This window comes from Mytilus trossulus, chromosome 4 (assembly GCF_036588685.1).
Source record: "Mytilus trossulus isolate FHL-02 chromosome 4, PNRI_Mtr1.1.1.hap1, whole genome shotgun sequence".
NCBI lineage: Eukaryota > Metazoa > Mollusca > Bivalvia > Mytilida > Mytilidae > Mytilus > Mytilus trossulus.
In genome coordinates, this window is record NC_086376.1 from 62,042,219 (window position 1) to 62,062,797 (window position 20,579).

Below are 20,579 nucleotides of genomic sequence, written 5' to 3' on the forward strand. Positions count from 1 at the left end.
CAAAATATTATAGAAAGAGCGAGAATGGCCTATTAGTTACGGTTGATATGGATCTTGTGTCATTCGGATTCAGCTAAATACCAAAATTGGTGTCATCATGTCAAAATTAATGACAGTAGGGACAACTTGTCCTGCTATTGTTAATTATTTTTATGGTTATGATGTTGATTCCTCCATGGAAGGTTGTTAAACATTTCCGTTTCTTCAGTGACCAGATTTCACTGAAAATAATTAACATTGGGTTAGGGTTTACTTAGGTATCATAAAATATTTGTACCTTTGCAGAAAAGTGGAATTCCACGCTAAGCTTTTTACCATTCATTTGGTTTACGTTATACTTCTGCCCAAATAGGAATATTGCATCTACAGCAGATATCAGCAGAAATATTAGTATCAAACTCTTGATGATTCTGATTTTGGAAAACTGTATAATAGACGCTCGTCTGTTCCTGATGTGTTTCTAGATGTAGATGTCTTTTTGTTTTGTGGCGATGGGATGCTGACAAAGGGATGCCTGTTTTTTCACGATTCGATCTTAAGTTATTATCGGGAACTTTCTGGTTTCTCATTTCTTAAGAGGAGACCCCGCAGATAAGAGTGATCACAAAAAACAGAGAACGAAACATTTGAAAAAAATTCTATACATTTGGTATCTCTTAAAAGCTGACAGAGCAAATTTTGATATAAGAATACTTTTTTTTGTCACTTTTCTATCAAGTAAGGTTTTAAATTGGTTATTAAGAAAAAGGTGGATTTACCAACAAAAAAAATTGTGACTCTTATTGGCGATCTATACTTTAAAAGCGAAATCTGTTTGTCTAAAAGTCTCTTGAAATGACAAATGTATAGCCTTTTGAAAACTATCAACCAGCATGTTGCTGAATCTGACTGTTTGTGTTATCTTTATTGTTTCTGTTATAGTCATTCAGAACAACTGTTTCAATGTGTCAATTGGAAAAAATACGTTTAAGATAAAATGCTTAGGTTATTGAGACTTATTTCAAGAATGACACACCAAAGAGATAAAGAACACTCCTAGTTACAATACATCTCAGGCATGATAATTTCCTTTTTAACATTTAAATAAAATATTGGCAATATAAAATGAGGAAAGGTCAAACTAACGTCCTTCAAAGGTACATTTTGTGTACAAGAAAAGCAACACAGGAAGTGGTAGTAAAGGTTGTTCCATTTAACATTTTGGATTGTATTTGATGGTAAATCATGCGTGATAATACATACTAAAATCAATATAGCAGTAATGAATTTGACATTTAAGTTCAAATAATATATAGAAATGCAATATTTTGCAGAAAAAAAACTTTGAAATGAATAGTTTAAACATATTTATTTATAGTCGATTGGGAAACAAGTTTTGCAACTTAAATTATTATAATCCCTTTCCACTTTGAAATGAATATCTGTATAAACCCCAAAAAATCCCCAAAAGGTGCTATATTACAGATTTTATTTAGTTATCTGGTGAACACATGTAGTATCTAGATTCATAAAAATGTTGTTCCTCAGTTTTCCGTTTGTAATTTTTTAAGAACTTAGGCAAAAATAATATCAAACATTTGATAAAACTACTTCAACATGTTGAACTAAAATGTGATGACATGCTTTACATTTTGATTTAAACAGCTCGACTTAAATTAATTCAAATTTAATTCTTTTTTAACCACCTCTCGTTTAATTTGATATAAACAGGTTGTTATGCTTTACTTCAATTATGGTAGATATGATGTAAGGAATTAACTAGTTTAAATATCAGAGTTTTGCTTTATTCTGAAATTTGTGTGTTTTGACTTTTTTCTCTGCTTGAAAATTGCGAACAGCTTCCATAAATGATGTATGATAAGTCAGATACTCGTCTTTATGTTTAAATAGATGTCCAGCATGAACAGAAGTATCCCAGCACACACTTAAAACAGGCGGGGTCATTCTCTTGCGCCAGTCCAATACCATATCATCAATCAGGCTATGATCGCACAAGGGATCATTCTTACAATAGAAAAATATACTAGGAACTTCAGCTTGGTTTTCATTGAATGCTGTCATTCCTTCCTTGTAGAAGTCAACCGTTGTAGACTTTGTAAGTATAAAGTACAATGCAAATAACTGTTGTAAAAGTACCCGAATGAACGAACTTTTAGTTAGACCATAAGATACGCCGATTCTCATGCGTTCATATGACCCGTATGTAATACTATCAAATACATTTCCAACTAGACGTAGATTAAAATTCCAGTATTTTACTGGGTTTCTATTCATTTCCATTAGACACGATGTGTAATTATAGGAACCGATCGATGTACTATGAATAAGAAGAAAACGGTAATGCGATAGTTCTGTACATACGTAGTCCAGAACTGTCCTGGCTAAACTTACAGACGTAGGTGGCCACGCAAAATGTTTCACATTCCCTGGGACATGAAGAATGTCATATCCTAATGAATGATACAGTTCAAAATACTTAGAAATAGCCTTCTCTGAGGCTCCTAACCAACTGAAAAAAATAACTAGTGTTTCCTTCGCAGTATCATTATGCGGGGGTAACTTCGGATATTCTCTTAACTGAAGACTAGCTGTGGTTACAGTTGTAACTTTAAGGTCCCGCATTCTCTAAATCTGAAAAAGAAAAAAATAACAGTATAAGATTAAGGTTGACGATTGGTTATGATTAAAAGTTTAATGTCATAAACTGTTTTGTTCGGATTAAATTTGTTAATCGTATTAGCATCTTGGTAACTGTGTTGTAAAAAGAGCCGTGTTAATAAATAAAATATACATACGCTTTAACACATACGGTGCGTCTATGATGGCAAGCTTTCTCGTTCTAGAATCATCTGAACTGAACTGAAATGATTTGCCTTGGTATAAATATTCGAGTACACAAGCAATTTCACAAGAGCATTAATTTATTAATAAAAACAAAAAATCAAGAGTATACTGTACAATACTGGGACAGCTAAAAATAAAAAGGGAAAAAAAAGAAAAATGAACAAATAAACACAGGAAAACAAAAAACAGTGCCATGTATTACATTCTGTATTCACGAAAATCAGACTACTTTAAGCAAATAATGCTCATTAGTACAAATATAATATTATTATAATACAAATATATCATAAATACATACATAAATCGGAATATCAGAGAACACAATTGCCGTATACAGTTGTATTGATTAAAATGAAATATAACAAATTCGGTGCGGTAACTGGATTTTATCTTCATTCGGAACGCTTTTGTCCTAAAATGTGAAAGCCAATATAAAAAAAAAATGTTGTATGATTGTCAACAAGACAACTGTCTACAAGAGACCAAATTACTTAGAAATTAACAACTTTAGGTACATGTAACCGTATGGCCTTCAACAATGAACAAAGTCTATAAGTACTTAAATACGCAAGGAGCTGTAAATTACAAAGAATTAAATCCAATTGCCAAATTTATCTAATATAAACTAAGCCTGGGGGAGTTTGAACCTACGTATGGTATTGTGATTTCTTGACCAATGAAACAGATCGTTTTCAATGTGCTTAGTAGATTACAAAACAAAACTAAACTCCTACCATACCCAACTATATCAGTCCTATTCAGGACCGATAACTCTGTCGATGGATATTATAGGGTATACAATATTGTTAAAACCAGATCAATCGTATCATACGTCTCTGCTGGAATGTATACAATAACTCTTTCTTTTTTTACACAATTTAAACTTTATATCGATTCATTGCCTAGATTTAGTTTTATATCGATTGAATTAAAAAATAAATAACAATAAAATCATATATATTCAATGATCGAAATTCATTTAAATTAAAATTTGAATCAGAATATTTCTTTGAAATAATTATAGAAACATATAAATATTTGAATGCCTTTTAAGCAAAAAAATATTTTTTTAAAGATATTTTCATAATATTAATATTCTCCTAAAGTTTATTATGAACCATACATACTTCTTCTGATTTGACACGGGAAGGAGAATATATTTATTTGTACATTTATGAAAACTTTTGTATATCACAAAATTTAAACTCTGGCAATACATGTATACACACTGACAGGATGTTGAATGTCACCTGGTTGCTTTTGGTTTGCACGTCTACCTGACAATATATTATGATGTAACATTTAACCCAAGTTAGATTTCACCTGTTCGGTCAAGGAATGTAAAGGTATAGAATATTTATCTATTATAATTGGACATCGTTTTTTTTCTCGTAGGATGAAAATATTATTTTTTGTTCTAAAAGGAATGTTGAATATATATTTCTAAAGAAAAAGAAATATACAGAAAACATTTTAAAAATTAAAAAAAAAAGAGATTCTTTTTTATTATAGATATTGTAAACTATTTTCTGGTAATAGTATCGCCTGGATAAATATCTGTCAAAATAAATGTTCCTGTGTCACACTTGAAATATTTTTTTTTATTAAGAAATTTTGAAATCAATGATATCGAAGTATCACTAAAGGAAAATAGCAGAAACATCAGAGATTCTTTATGAAAAATTAGATATAATCTAGGAAAGTCTTACTATAGAAATCATTGATTTGATGCAACATTTCCATATGATACATCGGCCGCCATTTTGAAAAATCTCGGAAAATTCGCTTTTTTAAATCGATGTTTGACCGAATTTATCCTGAAATTAAACTGTTTTAAGTAGTATTTTTCGCCAGCTAGATGTTTGAATATACTTGATCGATTTGCAAAGTTTGTGTTTTATTTCCAGAATTTCTTTATTTGTTGTAAAGGTAGACATGGGTATCGGTAATTTAGCATTGAGTCAGCGGAGAAATGACGAGAAAAAGTACATGTTTTACGATGTCGATTTGACCGAAATTAATCAAAAATTAAACTGTTAGGACCAAAATTGTTTGATAGAAATATGTTTGAATATCAAGGATTGATTTGCAAAAGTAAGAAAACGGATCAGGTTTATGAGAAAATTAAACTTTATTGAAGCACATATGCATTTTATATGGGGAAATATAATACAAAATGGCGGCTATTATACGTCACAAAAGTCACGTGATGTCTAACTTAGTTGGATATGTTCATTAGGTATTTGAGGCGTTTTGTCTCAATGGAAATATTACCACATCTTCTTATTTTTATATCATTTGTCTCATTATATGGTTCTTTGCGTCTTTGTTAAGAATTGTCTGGTAGTTTTAGATACAAACAAAAGTCGAGTGTTTGTTATATATACAGCCGGAAGTACATGTTGTACTTACTTTTAGATTTAAGACCATTTTTGGTTTTTGATGCCCCTCCTCACCAATTACTTTTATCATATAACAATTTTTGCGAATTGATGATTTAATATAGACTATAAGTATATGTCTATGGTATACGTGACCATCCGTAGATGTTTTCTGACAATTCTGTTAAAGGAGGGAGTGCCTGTAAATTTCGTTCGAGAACCTGCAAACATCAATTTTAAAAGGCAGTTTGTTTGAAATAAAAAAAAAAGTGTAATAATAAAACTCCAAGCAAAATCAAAAACGGAAAGTCCTTTATGAAATGGCAAATAAAAAACGGAAAGTCCTTTATGAAATGGCAAATAAAAAACCGAAACACATCGATCAAATGGAAAACAACTGTCACATTCCTGACTTGGCACAGACATGAAAACAACTGTCACATTCGTGACTGGGCATAGACATGAAAACAACTGTCACATTCCTGACTGGGCATAGACATGAAAACAACTGTCACATTCCTGACTGGGCATAGACATGAAAACAACTGTCACATTCCTGACTTGGCATAGACATGAAAACAACTGTCACATTCCTGACTGTGCATAGACATGAAAACAACTGTCACATTCCTGACTGGGCATAGACATGAAAACAACTGTCACATTCCTGACTGGGCATAGACATGAAAACAACTGTCACATTCCTAACTTGGCATAGACATGAAAACAACTGTCACATTCCTGACTTGGCACAGACATGACAACAACTGTCACATTCCTGACTTGGCATAGACATGAAAACAACTGTCACATTCCTGACTTGGCACAGACATGACAACAACTGTCACATTCCTGACTTGGCATAGACATGAAAACAACTGTCACATTCCTGACTGGGCATAGACATGAAAACAACTGTCACATTCCTGACTTGGCACAGACATGAAAACAACTGTCACATTCCTGACTTGGCACAGACATGACAACAACTGTCACATTCCTGACTTGGCATAGACATGAAAACAACTGTCACATTCCTGACTTGGCACAGACATGAAAACAACTGTCACATTCCTGACTTGGCATAGACATGAAAACAACTGTCACATTCCTGACTTGGCATAGACATGAAAACAACTGTCACATTCCTGACTTGGCACAGACATGAAAACAACTGTCACATTCCTGACTTGGCACATACATGAAAACAACTGTCACATTCCTGACTGGGCATAGACATGAAAACAACTGTCACATTCCTGACTTGGCACAGACATGACAACAACTGTCACATTCCTGACTTGGCATAGACATGAAAACAACTGTCACATTCCTGACTTGGCACAGACATGAAAACAACTGTCACATTCCTGACTTGGCATAGACATGAAAACAACTGTCACATTCCTGACTTGGCATAGACATGAAAACAACTGTCACATTCCTGACTTGGCACAGACATGAAAACAACTGTCACATTCCTGACTTGGCCCAGACATGAAAACAACTGTCACATTCCTGACTTGGCATAGACATGAAAACAACTGTCACATTCCTGACTTGGCACAAACATGAAAACAACTGTCACATTCCTGACTTGGCATAGACATGAAAACAACTGTCACATACCTGACTTGGCACAGACATTGTCCTTATGCAGAACAGAAGATGGTAGAAAGTAATTAAGACGTGTACAAAACATTTCTGCCATTTCCATCAAACCCTAAATTTAAGTGGCTGTCAATTTCTGTCCTGTTTATGTGTAGAATTCCTCGACTAGCCTCATATTACGAATTAACATCAAGTTCTGAGTAAGAAATTACATACGCGTACACGTAACAAATGTTGTGTATATAATAAGTTGGATATTTTTTTTCAAGAATCATGTGTAATCATGATTAATTACATGCTGATAATAAATTAGGTATAATTTTTTTATGACAATAGATTTTATTGTACCATATAAAATTATGCAGATGTTTTAGTATGAACGGGGAAAAGGTTTAAAACCAGCATTCACCATGATATACATTATCATAGATCAATATGATTGATCAATACAGTGAGTAGAATAGATGAGGATCCAACTCACGAGTCACTATATCAAATCACTTTACCATTGAATTAGGTAAATTATTTAATTTTGTGTCAGAATAATTTCTGGTATATGAGGACCTGAGTGAGATTTTAAGAAAACATAAAAAATCTTCATAAAATAAAGGAAAACCAAATTATGGGCGATAATGATTAAAAAATAAATATTTGATAATCCCATTCTAAGAATTCAAACTCTCATTTTTAACCGTTGACATGTTCCCCTACGACTATGTTCATTGACTCTGGTACCAAACAAAACAAAATATGGTTCTATATATCATAGTGCACAGAAAGTTATTTATATGTTGTGGTTCTCAAGTTTTATTCTATCTATTTTAAATTCATAGTACGTTTTCACAAGCAGGGAATTTAAAATATTTAAATGAATCACTAATTCCATAGAAATATGTCTATTAGTAAATGCATAATGTCAGTTTATATATATAAAAAAAATCAACCAAATACTTTTCATTTATAATGTAGACTTCAGAATAAAGTAAATGTTAGTTATTCGCCGGTCGTCATGTTCATCGTGAATGAAAAAAAAAGTTAAAAATCTTTCAATATACAATTTCAATACCTTCGAAGGAAGACACCACTTAAACAAGTACCGTGCTACACTTTACATGTATCATATGTTTTTCTCCTAGTTTATCTTGAAATTCGTTTGTTCAATCGAGCTGTCATTTTGTGGGGATTATCTATAATTCGTTGATTCATGTCAGACCTACGACCAAATAAATGATCCTCACAAAACTTATTACAAATAACAAATGAACCTTAATATTTGCGTTTGTTTTTCTGTATTGAACCTTTTGTACAGGTTTCTTCTATCCAGCGAGAAAGGTAATGATTTCTTGTTCAAATTATAAAAACCTCAATAGCAATGACCCCCTGCCTCGGTATAAACCAAAGACAAGCTACACCACTGATCATATATTCTATATAACAAGTTTAGTATAACCAAGTTGGAGATGAAGAGTTGAAATGAGTTAAACAATTACTAACGGAATTATCTTTCCAAATGTTTCATTGTGAGATTTTAGTCCTTGTGATAAACGAATGTTTTAAAAGCATGTTATGTTCCCTGGAGAGATACTTCTAATATAAACTCAAATTTTAATTTTCACAATAACTACAAGAAAATTAAAAAGCATAGAACATTAAGGGAATTAAGTTCCAATTTGGACTTTGATGACAACATAAATGAACCCTATTAATTATTAAAGGACATTCTATTTTTTCACAATTAGAAATAAAGTTTCGTTTTCCATAAATAATTCAAAATGTACTTTCTAATAAAAGGTATTGCTAACAGTTATAATACATTATGAAAATAAACTACTTATACATTCATTGATGTTGCAATTAAGCCAATTAGATTTTTATACTGAAGCCTCACTTACTATTTTTTTCAAAAATATGGAAGTAGTGACAAACACCTGCAAAAACATCTGTATGTGTCATATCTCCACAGACAATAACACTTCTTCATAAATTTTTCATTATTTGTTCATGTTTTGTTTTTTTTTCATTTTTGTTGGCTTGCTTATATTTTATAGAAACAGTGTTGTTAGTTTTTTGTTTTTTTTCCAGAAATTGCACTTGCTGATGTAATCAATATTTACACATGTTACAAATCTCCTTGACTGTCTTAGTTTTGTGAGGATAAAAGATTTTAAGAAATGCTTTTCTATATATTACAATGTACATGCAAAACAATCAAAAGTACTGGTTATTACCTTCGAGTTCGAGTTTAAATTGAGGCGAAATTCATAGAAATGTACTCGATTACAATTTTAAGTATTTAAATCACTCCATCCCTATAAAGCTATTCGAAACCGTACGCCATCATAATCATTATCAAAGACTCGTGTCACGCACCTTATTGTTTACATGTATTCCTGGACTCATTTTAGATTTTAACACGTTTGTACATAGTATACCAATTATTGAGTCCTTCTGACGATTTATGGATATCACAAAACACATAGATATGTTTTCTAACTTCATTCATATTTTGTAACGATTAACAAAATATGTTAGTTGCGAAAACAGCAAATTAAGCAGCAGACACAGGTTTAAAATAACAACATTAGTGACGTAATATCCGTATACAAATGATGAAAACATAGCACGAATACTTGCATAACAAACATATTTGTGCTATTCAGATTGTACACATCGATATTAATATACTTTGCTGAACTTTTAGGTCATCAGTTGCTGTACTAGCCAATAGAAGCTTTAATTGATGACTAAATAATACTTCTCTTGCTTTATTGTGATAATGACACTCGAAAGGGCGCGCGGGATAAAGTTAAATAGCAACGCGCCGCACTGTTAACTTGTCCTCCAAATCCTCCGATTAAATTTATTTAATATGTTTGATTTTTTTATCTTTTTGTTTGCTGTTACTTGACCAAGTATAAGGGTGCTCTTCCGGGGGGGGGGGGGGGGGGCTAGATCGAGTTCTATTCTCGAACGTGCATATATATTATTGAGTATAATTTTTTATTATCATCACAACCAAAGAAGAAGTTCAATGGTTCGTATTATTAGCTGATATTATTAGTAATTTAGCTGCCTTCTTTCGTTTGAATATGTTTATAGTAGGGATGTCAAAATACTCGGATACTCGGTCATGACACTCGAGTACTCGCGAGTACTCAGATGAATCTTGGACGTCTATTGAAGAGTTCATAGATTTGGAAGTCTGCATGTCTGGGTAATAGATCTTAATAGATTGGAAAAGGATTTTCTTGTCCTATCCAGTCTTTGACGAGTTACATAATAGTTATCATTTCAGAATCATAATCAGATATTCGACCAAAAATCTCGGGATGCTACAAGGGCCAATATGGAAAAGGTCATGTTATAATCTATACCTATTACATATATCAAAATTTAAGGAACATTTTAGTATGCGCTTGCACAATATATATCATATTTTTTTCTGTATGTGTGTGGAATTTACTCCGAAGTGTTTATTAACAGGAGACAATATCTACTGCTTTTAAAGTGGTACCCAACACCTTAACCAAAAATAATTTGGCTCGTTTAATTTTCTTAAAATTTTGACACAGTATTTACTTTGACCCTTAAAAAAGTTTGACAAAAATATAAAAATTTCAAAAAAATTGAACCAACCGTTTAATCAGAAAAATTACACTGGTTATATAGCAGTTTGACAAAAACTTATTTTGATCATTGAGAAGCTTAATATTCCCTTTTACAACACAACGTTATTTAAAAAACGTTCTGCTGATTTTACAGAGTTATCTCCCTGTAGTGTTAAGTGCCACCTTTAACAAACAAACATCTGCTACTAGTGATTTTGTAGATCTAAGGAAAAGAATGTTTGTTTTCACTACTGATTATTGGTTTCAATTAATAAACTTACTTTTGTGATGCACTTATTTGATGTATCGCATGACGAATTTAAAAAAAAGACAATGTTTTTGTAACTTGATACTATAAAAATGTGGGAGGGTTTGTTAATCGGATGATCACTATGCACCATTGAATGCACTAAAACGAGATATAGAGCTTCCAGTAAAACCAAAAGTATGCTTACATTGTAACTTACTCCATAAAATAACAGTTTACTGTATACGACACGCGTTTCTTAAGCAGAAGTTGCAGTTAAAAAAAATAACATTCACGACATCGATTCGAGTTTTAAATCTTATCAATAACTATCAAATTAACGACGAAATGGGGCAAACAAAAATAATCTATAAGCAAATAAGTATCAAAATAACAAAAAAATCAAATGGCCGGGTTTCACAGAGTTTTATAAAACATTGAATAATGCGATGGTATACATATAAATATATTTTTTTCGTTCTCATGTTGTACTGCTACATCACTGTCCAAGGTTAGGTAGATGGTTGGGATCCCGCTAACATGTGTAACCCCGTGACATTAGGTATGTATGTGCCTGTTTTAAGTCACTACGAGTCTGTACTTCAGTTGTTGTCTTTTGTCGATGTGTAACATATTTGTTTGTCGTTCATTTTTAGTACATAAATGGCCGTCAGTTTTCGCGTTCGAATTGTTTTACATTTGTCATTTGGGGGCCTTTTAATAGCTGACTATGCGATATGGACTTTGCTCATATTGTTGAAGGCCGTACGGTGACCTAGGTTTGTTGCTTTTTGTTTCATTTGGTCTCTTCTGGAGAGTTGTTCCGTTAACAATCATACCACATCTTCTTCGGTGCATTACGTTTGCGCGCATTACCATTACATTTGCGCGCAAAAATCATTACGTTTGCGCGCAGCTTTTGATTACAATTGCGCGCATTTTTTTGACAGGTAAACTCAGGTAAAATACAGGTAATAATACTTATTTATTTATAATTAGTTCAATTATTTATAAGTATAAGTACTCATTCCGATAGTCTTGGTCCCCTACTCACCAACTATGAGGTGGAAGTGGGATTTCGAGCAAGATAAGTCCGTTTTATTATGCACAAGCACTAAATCCTAGAAATATGTACAGATAGAAATGTTAAAATGTTAAAACGCTAAAACATAGCTAATGTTAAAGGTAAAAGTATTGATAATTTCATTACTTTACATGTAGGTACGTGTCGAAACTCCATGTTTGTGCCTTGGTGTAACTTTACAAACTAACTTAAACCTTTTCACTCTGAAATATTCGCAATGAAGTTACATGTATTAAGCTATACTACGGAGTTTATAATGATCACTTTATAATTGGTTTGATAATTCAATATGAACAATATATAGTCTGAATTAAGAAATATTTTCAAAATTAATAATTCAAGTGATAGTCATATTTATTTTAGTCAATTATAGTTTAATTTAATTTTTATTTATATGTTTACCTGAGTTTACCTGTAAAATGAATGCGCGCAAATGTGATCAAAAGCTGCGCGCAAACGTAAAACATTTTAATCCCCAAATGCGTGCAAACGTAGTGTGCCCTTCTTCTTTGTTATATATTAAATACATGTGCAATACTCGTGCATCAGTTTATATAATCTGGTGTGAAAACTACAAAAGCTGATAGTTACCCTTTAGAAAAAAATTGCCGAAATATTATAATGACAAGTCTTTTAAAATAAAACAATTCTTTAAACAATTCCATAATAACACCAAGTGCTTAATTTTAATACATGAACCAATTTGCATGAAGTTCAAAATCAAGCAGTATGAAAACTAGCTTTTGAAGTAATTAAAGTCTAGTGGCGGATCCAGAAATTTTCGCAAGAGATTCACTAACTGCCTAAGAGCATTCCCGCTCCAGACATGTTAAAATACAGTGATTCCCTATATTATGAACCAAATTTTCCCACAACAAGGGGGGGGCTGCCTCTCCCCCCCCCCCCCTTGCTAAATTCGCATATGTCGTCTGACAACCACGAACGTCTGCAGGTGCGGCATCACTTAATATAAGCCATGCAGATGTGAACTTCAAGTAACTCAGCCATTTTTTAAGTAACTTTGAAATTGATATCATTCTTGTTCAAATGACAATTCATATAACTTTAAATATATTATTATTTACATAAACTATCAAAGTTACAATACTAAATATAGCTTTATACTTCATAGCATAGATGATCATAGATGTAATACATCTTTGTTGAACTTCATATATATCAAGATCGTTTTATCTGGGCTAATAATCAAGACACTGTTATACTCTTATATATTCAACTTGTATTATTTATACAATTGTAAAAAGATTATTAATGTTCATATCCTTCCTCTTTCATTTAAATATAAATACTATAAAAAAAAATGATCATAAAAAATTATATACACTTATCGTCAGCCTAAGGGAGACAACCTGTAATTCCAATGTGATTGGATTAGTTGCTCCGCTAGAAATGTAACGATACATGGCACTCAGACATGGCATTTCATCATAACTGTTGAAATACATGTCTCTCAGGCTAGCTTATTGCATGCTTATGGGTAATCAGTTTTTGTTAATATTATATGGAAGAATAATGTAAAGTTAATTATGGGAAACACCTACCTTTCTTATCACCAAAATAACAATATCGGACAAGAGAACGACAATTTTACGGAATGGTGTTATCAGCGGTAGCCTTTTTTTTTTTATGAAAGGCGAGTAGGGCACGTGGAGAAGACGTTACTAGGTTGTAAAACTTGTGTCTGATTCATTTGTCATTTTGCATAATAAAATATGTTTAAACTAAAGGTTGAGTACTCTGAGGGTCTATAATGTGGAGTTGACAGAATACGGAATAATGGACAAAAATTGCAGAATATAGAATTAAGCTAAAAGATATAGAGAATAGAAGAATAAAAATGGTAAAAAAGGAATAAAGAATAATCAGGGCTGCTGAAATATGAAGATTAAAATGATAGACATAATAATAAAGAGAAAATTAAGTAATTATAAACAGGAAATTAAAGATTATAGAAAAAGAGGAACATATCCAAACCCGCATGAGTGTTTACACTTGCCTTCATTCATGATTGTTAAACACTGTAAAATTAATAGTTGTGTGGGTATACGTCGATGAAACAGCAAATCAGCTACAAAATAACTGGACCACATCTAGTGGACAATTTTATTATCTAGTGGTTTTTTTTTAAATAAGTCAAATTCTAAATCTTCAAGAAACTATAAATATCATAAATTTGTTATTATTCACTGTCGCAATTTCATTTTTTGTTTGAAATACGTCTGGTATATAGAATCAATGATTAAAAATGTTAAAGAAAAAAATGAAAATAATATGTTGAAAATGGCTAGACAGCACCATGACAAAAACGATAACAACAAGTCAGCATTGCAACATCGACCGGAAAACTAAAAAAAATATGATTGGACAACATCATTAAACATCATTAAAGGATATGGGATATTTGAGGTAAATAATATTGTACCATTGGCGAAACCAAGGGGGTGATGGGGGTTTGGACCCCCCCCTTTTTTTGGCCGATCAATGCATTTGAATGGGGACATATAGTTGGAACACCCACACTACCTCCCCCCTTTGTCCTGGGTTGGGACCCCCCTTTTTAAAATGGCTGTATCCGTCACTGTGTACTTTATCTCATCAATAAGTAGCATCTTTGGTAATCATATAAAACGATGAGAAGATACCAACTTTAAAGAGACGATCATTGAATTTGAGTCATCAGCTGGTTTTAATCTTATTAAAAGTGGAAAATACCAAATGAACATAGTTACAGAGCTAAAAACAATAGCACTCTTTAAAATAGATACAAGACTGCTGTTTTAAACCCGGTAATTTCTCAAAATTTTAATTTAAGTTCCAATAACTTAACCTTTATTAAAGATTCATTTATTTAATCCCTGCATAAAACGACCACTCTCCTGACCAAAGCTTATAGTATAAAATCAGTCCTTATTTAGGTTATCCCCCTTTCACTGAAACATCTACCTGTAAACGATATCAAAGTGACTATGAAATAGGCCACTCTCATTCATTTGCATATTAATGAAATAGGCCACTCTCATTCATTTGCATAGTAACTATATGTTTACAGTACTTCTCCTTTTAATCTACACTAGCCAATCCATATAACGCTCAGGGATAGGCACACTAAACTGGTGATAATGTTGTTCCTGAATTCATCAATTTTAATTAACAATGCCGTCTCGAAAAAGTGTCTAGCAGACTAAATGACTGTAATATGTTCCCGCCATTGCGTGCGGGATATTTTCGCCGTGTCGAAGACCCATTGGTTGCCTTCGGTTGTTTTTTTCTTTTCTGTTAGGTCGGGTTTTTATCTCTTTGACACATTTCCCGTTTCCATTCTCAATTTAAGATATACAGTCATCACTCCATACTTTTAACTATAATTCTTCAACGAACCTTTATTTATTCATAATAAAAGGAGATGTGGTATGATTGTCAATGAGACAACTCTCCACAAGAGACCAAAATGGCCCAGAAATCAACAACTATAGGTCACCGTGGTGGGAGAGATGTGGGGGCGTGGTGGCTATGGTGGTTTTTTTTTAAATGCAGGAATAAAAAAAATCCGGATGAGCAACCTTGCAAAAAAAGACAAGAACACAATTTAGTAGGATAAACTATCAAAACAAAAGGCATCATCATCACACAGCCTTGTCATTCTGGTTGTCACTACCGTTATGTTATTCTGATAACGCTTATAGTCACAATACTTATAGATTATTACATGACATTTTCCATATGGCCCTGGTATCAGCCCTAGACTCCCATATCAAGCCAGAGGGCTTTAGCCCGAGGGCTTGATATGGGTCGTGGGCTGATACCATGGACCATATGAAAAATGACATGTAATAATCTATTTATCACATATTTTTAAGAAAGAGAAAACAAATAACTTACACCAAATTATGTTTGATATTTCTTCAAAAATCAAAAAGATATTTAACGAAAAAAAAAACTAGAGGCTCTAAAGAGCCTGTGTCGCTCACCTTGGTACATTTGTATATGTGAATATTCAACAAAGGACACAGATGGATTCGTGACAAAATTGTGTTTTGGTGATGGTGATATGTTTGTAGATCTAACTTTACTGAACATTCTTGCTGCGTACATATATCCCCATCTATAATGATTGGCCCAGTAGTTTCAGTTGAAAGTGTTTACAAATTTTATGAAAATTGTTAAAAATTGACTATCGATTCGTCTGAAATTTTCAGGGCAGATAGATCTTGACCTGATAAACAATTTAACCCATGCCAGTTTTGCTCTTAATGCTTTTGTTTTTGAGTTATAAGCCAAAAACTGCATTTTATCCCATGTTCTATTTTTAGCCATGGCAGCCATCTTGGTAGGTTGACCAGGTCAACGGACACAATTTTTAAACTAGATACCCCAATGATGATTGTGGCCAAGTTTGGTTTAATATGGCGCAGTAGTTTCAGAGGAGAAGATTTTTGTAAAAGATAACTAAGATTTACGAAAAATGGTTAAAAATTGACTATAAAGGGCAATAACTCCTAAAGGGGTCATTTGACCATTTTGGTCATGTTGACTTATTTGTAAATCTTATTTTGCTGAACATTAATGCTGTTTACAGTTTATCTCTATCTATAATATTTTTCAAGATAATAACCAAAAACAGCAAAATTTTCTTAAAATTACCAATTTAGGGGTAGCAACCCAACAACAGGTTGTTCGATTCATCTGAAATTTTCGGGGCAGATAGATCTTGACCTGATAAACAATTTTACCCCATGTCAGAATTGCTCTAAATGCTTTGGTTTTTGAGTTATAAGCCAAAAACTGCATTTTACCCCTATGTTCTATTTTTAGCCATGGCGGCCATCTTGGTTGGTTGACCAGGTCACCGGACACAATTTTTAAACTAGATACCCCAATGATGATTGTGGCCAAGTTTGGTTTAATTTGGCCTAGTAGTTTCAGAGGAGAAGATTTTTGTAAAAGTTAACGCCGGACGCAGGACGACGACGACGGACGACGACAGACGACGACAGACGCCGGACGCAAAGTGATGAGAAAAGCTCACTTGGACCTTTGGGCCAGATGAGCTAAAAAAGGTATCACTGTGAGTTAAAAAAAAATCGTATCACAGTAGGTAAACAACGTTTTGTGAAAAGTTTAAGAAATAATTAACAATAAATATATTAGTTCAAACAGAGACATATAATACAATCCTATATCGCTACTCATTCCAGTGTGGCTTTATATATTTTCTAAATTTTGTATGACGTCAAAGTTTTACGAACACTTTTGTGATTTTCACTGTTGATTTGTACTTTTTTCTTCTACAGCAGAATCGTAACTTTCTCAATTTCTTTGCATTGTGTTCAACTTGTTTACAAAAAGTCTTTGAGTGACAGGTTACCGGAAGTTAAACTCGGGGGCTTGATATATGGATTTCGAGGGCTGATATCGATATCGGCCCCGAGGGCTGATAACCAACCTTGACTTCCGGCTATTATTAGCCATGCAAAAACGTGCATATCAGTACAAAATATGTGATAAAAATTGTTAATTTCGTTCTTCATGACTCTGATACAGACCATGTAAGGCAGAAACCATTTGATTTTCTGTATTTTTCGCAACAAGTCGAAAACATTTTTTTTCTTTCAATTTTAGCAGTACATATAGTGGCAGCTGAGGGTGAAACAAACAATTTGTTTTCTCAGAATCAAAAACAAATTATTTTTTTCTCCATGAACTGGAAACAAACTTTTTTTTCCCAAAAAAAAACATAGCCCCCTCCCCCGAAAATCTAATGGTTGCTGCCTAAATGCAAATTCATAAGCTCCGATTGGTTTTTTTTTGTGGTTTTTTTAATAGTACATGAAATGACCTCGCACTGAACAATAATAAAAACTTATACTAGTACATGTATCAGGTTGTTGGACGTTTTTACATACACAATATTTTTTTCAAAATAAGAAAAGAAAAACTTTCTTCCCTCATCAATGATTGAATCTTATGGTGAGTTTAATGTATCATAATCAAATGTTGCTACTTTAATGATGATTGCTAAACCATGAATGCAATAACTGAATTTATAAATGGATTTATCTAAAGGAGTTGGTGTTATTCGTTGACTTTTGGATGGCATTCTATACTATTATCATTTACGTCCACCAGTTTAGGCGCACATTTGTCTCCCTTGATAACTTTACATCCTGGCGGTGGCTGGAATACACCAGCGTTTATTCCAATTCTGAAGAAACAAACAAGAATATAATAAGTTATTTGACTAGAATAAAAAAATTTAACTTTTATAATGATTTTGAATTATTTTAAGTGTTTACGTGGATCAGGAAAATAAATATTCAAATAATAACGGAATATATCTACATTGTTTTCTTATCATTGTAAACTGTTTTGGTTATGTTGAATATTATTTGGGTGTCATAAAAGCTCTAGTTCTCTAGCCATATTCTCCAATTATGTAGACGATTCCCATTTCAAATGATTGCTGTTTTTTTTCTAATATCTTCATTTACGTTTTTAAGCATGTTTTTTAGAATGAGAAAACTAAATGTTTCATCGAGAGAACGAAACCAAATTTGAATAAAACGTGTAATTTGGACGATTTCTTACCCACAAATATGCATTTCACCGTTAGCAGAGCATCCAATTCTAATGCAACGCTCAAAATCTTCTAATGAGTCACCAAGTGCAACAACTCTGTCCTCGTATGTGCAGTTCTTTGGATCTATGGAAAAAATTGTGAAACAATGCTTATTAAAGTTACCGTTTAGTTTCAACTTTTTTATTCACTGCATTTGACTCTAAATCAAGAGAATTAGTTTTAGCTGCTTAACATTAACAAATTTAAGAATGGAAATGAGGTATGCGTCAAAAAGATAACAACCCGACCAAAGAGAATTAAGAAGTCCAAGGCCACCAATGGGTAGTCAACATAGCGAGAAAATACCTCACGCGGAGGCAGGATTCAGCTGATCCTGAAACAAATATGTGTATACTAGTAGTCCAGTGAGAATTTATGCCATACTAAAACAAAAATAAATCATAAGTGAATTAAAATTAAAAACGTAAAAAGACTAACAAGACCAGAGGCTCCTGACTTGGGAAAGGCGCGACAATGAGACGGAATAAACATGTTTTGTGAGATCTCACCAGCCCCCTTTGTATACCTTTAGTAAGTGTAGAAAAACGAACACACAGTCATAAGCACAGGAAAAGACCCGAGTCTGATGTCAGAATAGGTAACAAAAGAAACTAAGCAAAATGACAACTATACACTAATTAACCAAGGACAGCTAGCAGTAACTGACATGCCAGCTCCAGAGTCCAGACCTATGTTAAACTGGTTGAATGATTATGTCTTCATCATATGAAGAATAAGTGTAATCCCTCCCGTTAGGGTTTAAGTATCATACCATCATAAAATATATGAAAAGAACATAACGTGTATCACGGCAACAGCTGGTTTTAGAACGAATGTTTATTTTCGATGTAGATACCCTATGAGTGAATCATTATTAATTCCAAAATATTGTACAATTTCTTGGAGGGAAACTAGACATCAGTACAAAAAAAGTCTTAACCTTTGCAAGGCACTTATTTTCCCTATCCAAAATGTCAATCTTTTCCAATCTGAGTCATAATTTACCTCCAATAATAATGGACAATCTACATCGCAGTGTCTACCTTTCAAATTATGTCTTAATGTGTACATATCCCTAATATAAAGAAATATTGGCCACTGTATTTATTCTTTGTCTCGCACGCTCTGTGTCGTGTACAGGGATATATAATTACAATGTATTGTAAATTTATGTTATTATAATATTGTTTGTAAAAAAAAATTAATAATGAAAGAAAAAATTAAAGAAGAAATAAATATACATACTGTGATCTTTGGGTAGTTGATACATACAAAATGATATTATCACATGGACGTAACATAATAGAATCACAAAGGATAATACACATTTTGTCATTCCCATTTTAAAACCGTTTCAAATAAAGTATAGATAAGCTATTATTACGTAATATTTGATAAGAATGTTTTTCAAAGTTAAATTGATTGTCTACAGGGAAATTGTATATCTGTAATTCTTGACCCTTGACCTCACTACGCAACACGGTTACGCATATATCTGAACAGGAATGTTTACAATGAATCATTTTATTTTCTTCAACATCCTATTATCAAATATATGTACGTCAATAAATATGACCAAGAAAACCGCATGTTTGTCTTTGAATTTCTTGGAATGTCCTTCTGAAGAGTATGTTTGCCACATATCGTTCACGTTTTGTCTAACTTCGTAATCCGTATGAACATAGATGTACAATTAATTTATTTCATTGTTCTTTTCACGATTTCATTATTTAAGAATTGAATGCTTCTTTTTGTAAATTCATTGGGGTGTAAAAGCGTTGACCGAAGTACATTTTGTATGAAGCGTGGTCAACGCTTTTACAACCCTATGAAGTTTATACAAAAAGAAGCATTCAATACTTATAATTACATTTTTTAGCTATGATCATGAAAACACGATTTTTTTTTATTTTTTTTTATTTTATTCACCTGTGCCCTTTATTGTGGGACCACGTGTTATCATGAATGAAAAGTTTTATTGAGTGATGCAATTTCTCGCGGAATAACACGTGATGTGCAGTTAGCCAATCAGAATAAAGTATTATAATGAAACATACATCTAATGTAATTATTTCCTGATAAAATTCATACTAAAAACATTGATTGCTCTACGACCTCAGTTGGAAATGTTTCTTTTCAGTAACCTGTCTGAGTTTGTATATTAACC

General features: G+C 32.6%; 2 protein-coding genes across 3 annotated transcripts; both read right to left on the minus strand.

The window, feature by feature from the left end:
* Positions 1-1,650: 1,650 nt before the first annotated feature.
* On the minus strand, positions 1,651-13,537 carry LOC134714070 (uncharacterized). Of its 2 annotated transcripts, none has more exons than XM_063575317.1 (2): positions 13,338-13,537; positions 1,651-2,631 (listed from the first exon to the last, which is right to left on the minus strand). In XM_063575317.1, the coding sequence occupies exon 2, from the start codon at positions 2,620-2,622 to the stop codon at positions 1,771-1,773; it is 852 nt and encodes a 283-aa protein (XP_063431387.1). In that variant the 5' UTR covers positions 2,623-2,631; positions 13,338-13,537; the 3' UTR covers positions 1,651-1,770. The 2 variants fall into 2 exon arrangements, with proteins under 2 accessions (XP_063431387.1, XP_063431388.1); XM_063575318.1 differs by lacking the exon at positions 13,338-13,537 and adding an exon at positions 2,796-2,861.
* A 4,055-nt stretch (positions 13,538-17,592) lies between these two features.
* LOC134715705 (uncharacterized) lies at positions 17,593-19,835 on the minus strand. The gene is made up of 3 exons (XM_063578059.1): positions 19,658-19,835; positions 18,382-18,496; positions 17,593-17,998 (listed from the first exon to the last, which is right to left on the minus strand). Exons 1-3 carry the CDS (start codon positions 19,752-19,754, stop codon positions 17,869-17,871), a joined length of 342 nt encoding a protein of 113 aa, XP_063434129.1. The 5' UTR covers positions 19,755-19,835; the 3' UTR covers positions 17,593-17,868.
* Between the last annotated feature and the right edge of the window lie 744 nt (positions 19,836-20,579).

Coding starts and splice junctions, on each gene's coding strand:
- LOC134714070 (XM_063575317.1), bottom strand. CDS start 2,622: ATGCGGGACCTTAAAGTTACAACTGTAACCACAGCTAGTCTTCAGTTA.
- LOC134715705 (XM_063578059.1), bottom strand. CDS start 19,754: ATGGGAATGACAAAATGTGTATTATCCTTTGTGATTCTATTATGTTAC. Junction 18,497..19,657: donor TCAACTACCCAAAGATCACA/GTATGTATATTT, acceptor TTTTTTCCATAG/ATCCAAAGAACTGCACATAC. Junction 17,999..18,381: donor GGTGAAATGCATATTTGTGG/GTAAGAAATCGT, acceptor TTGTTTCTTCAG/AATTGGAATAAACGCTGGTG.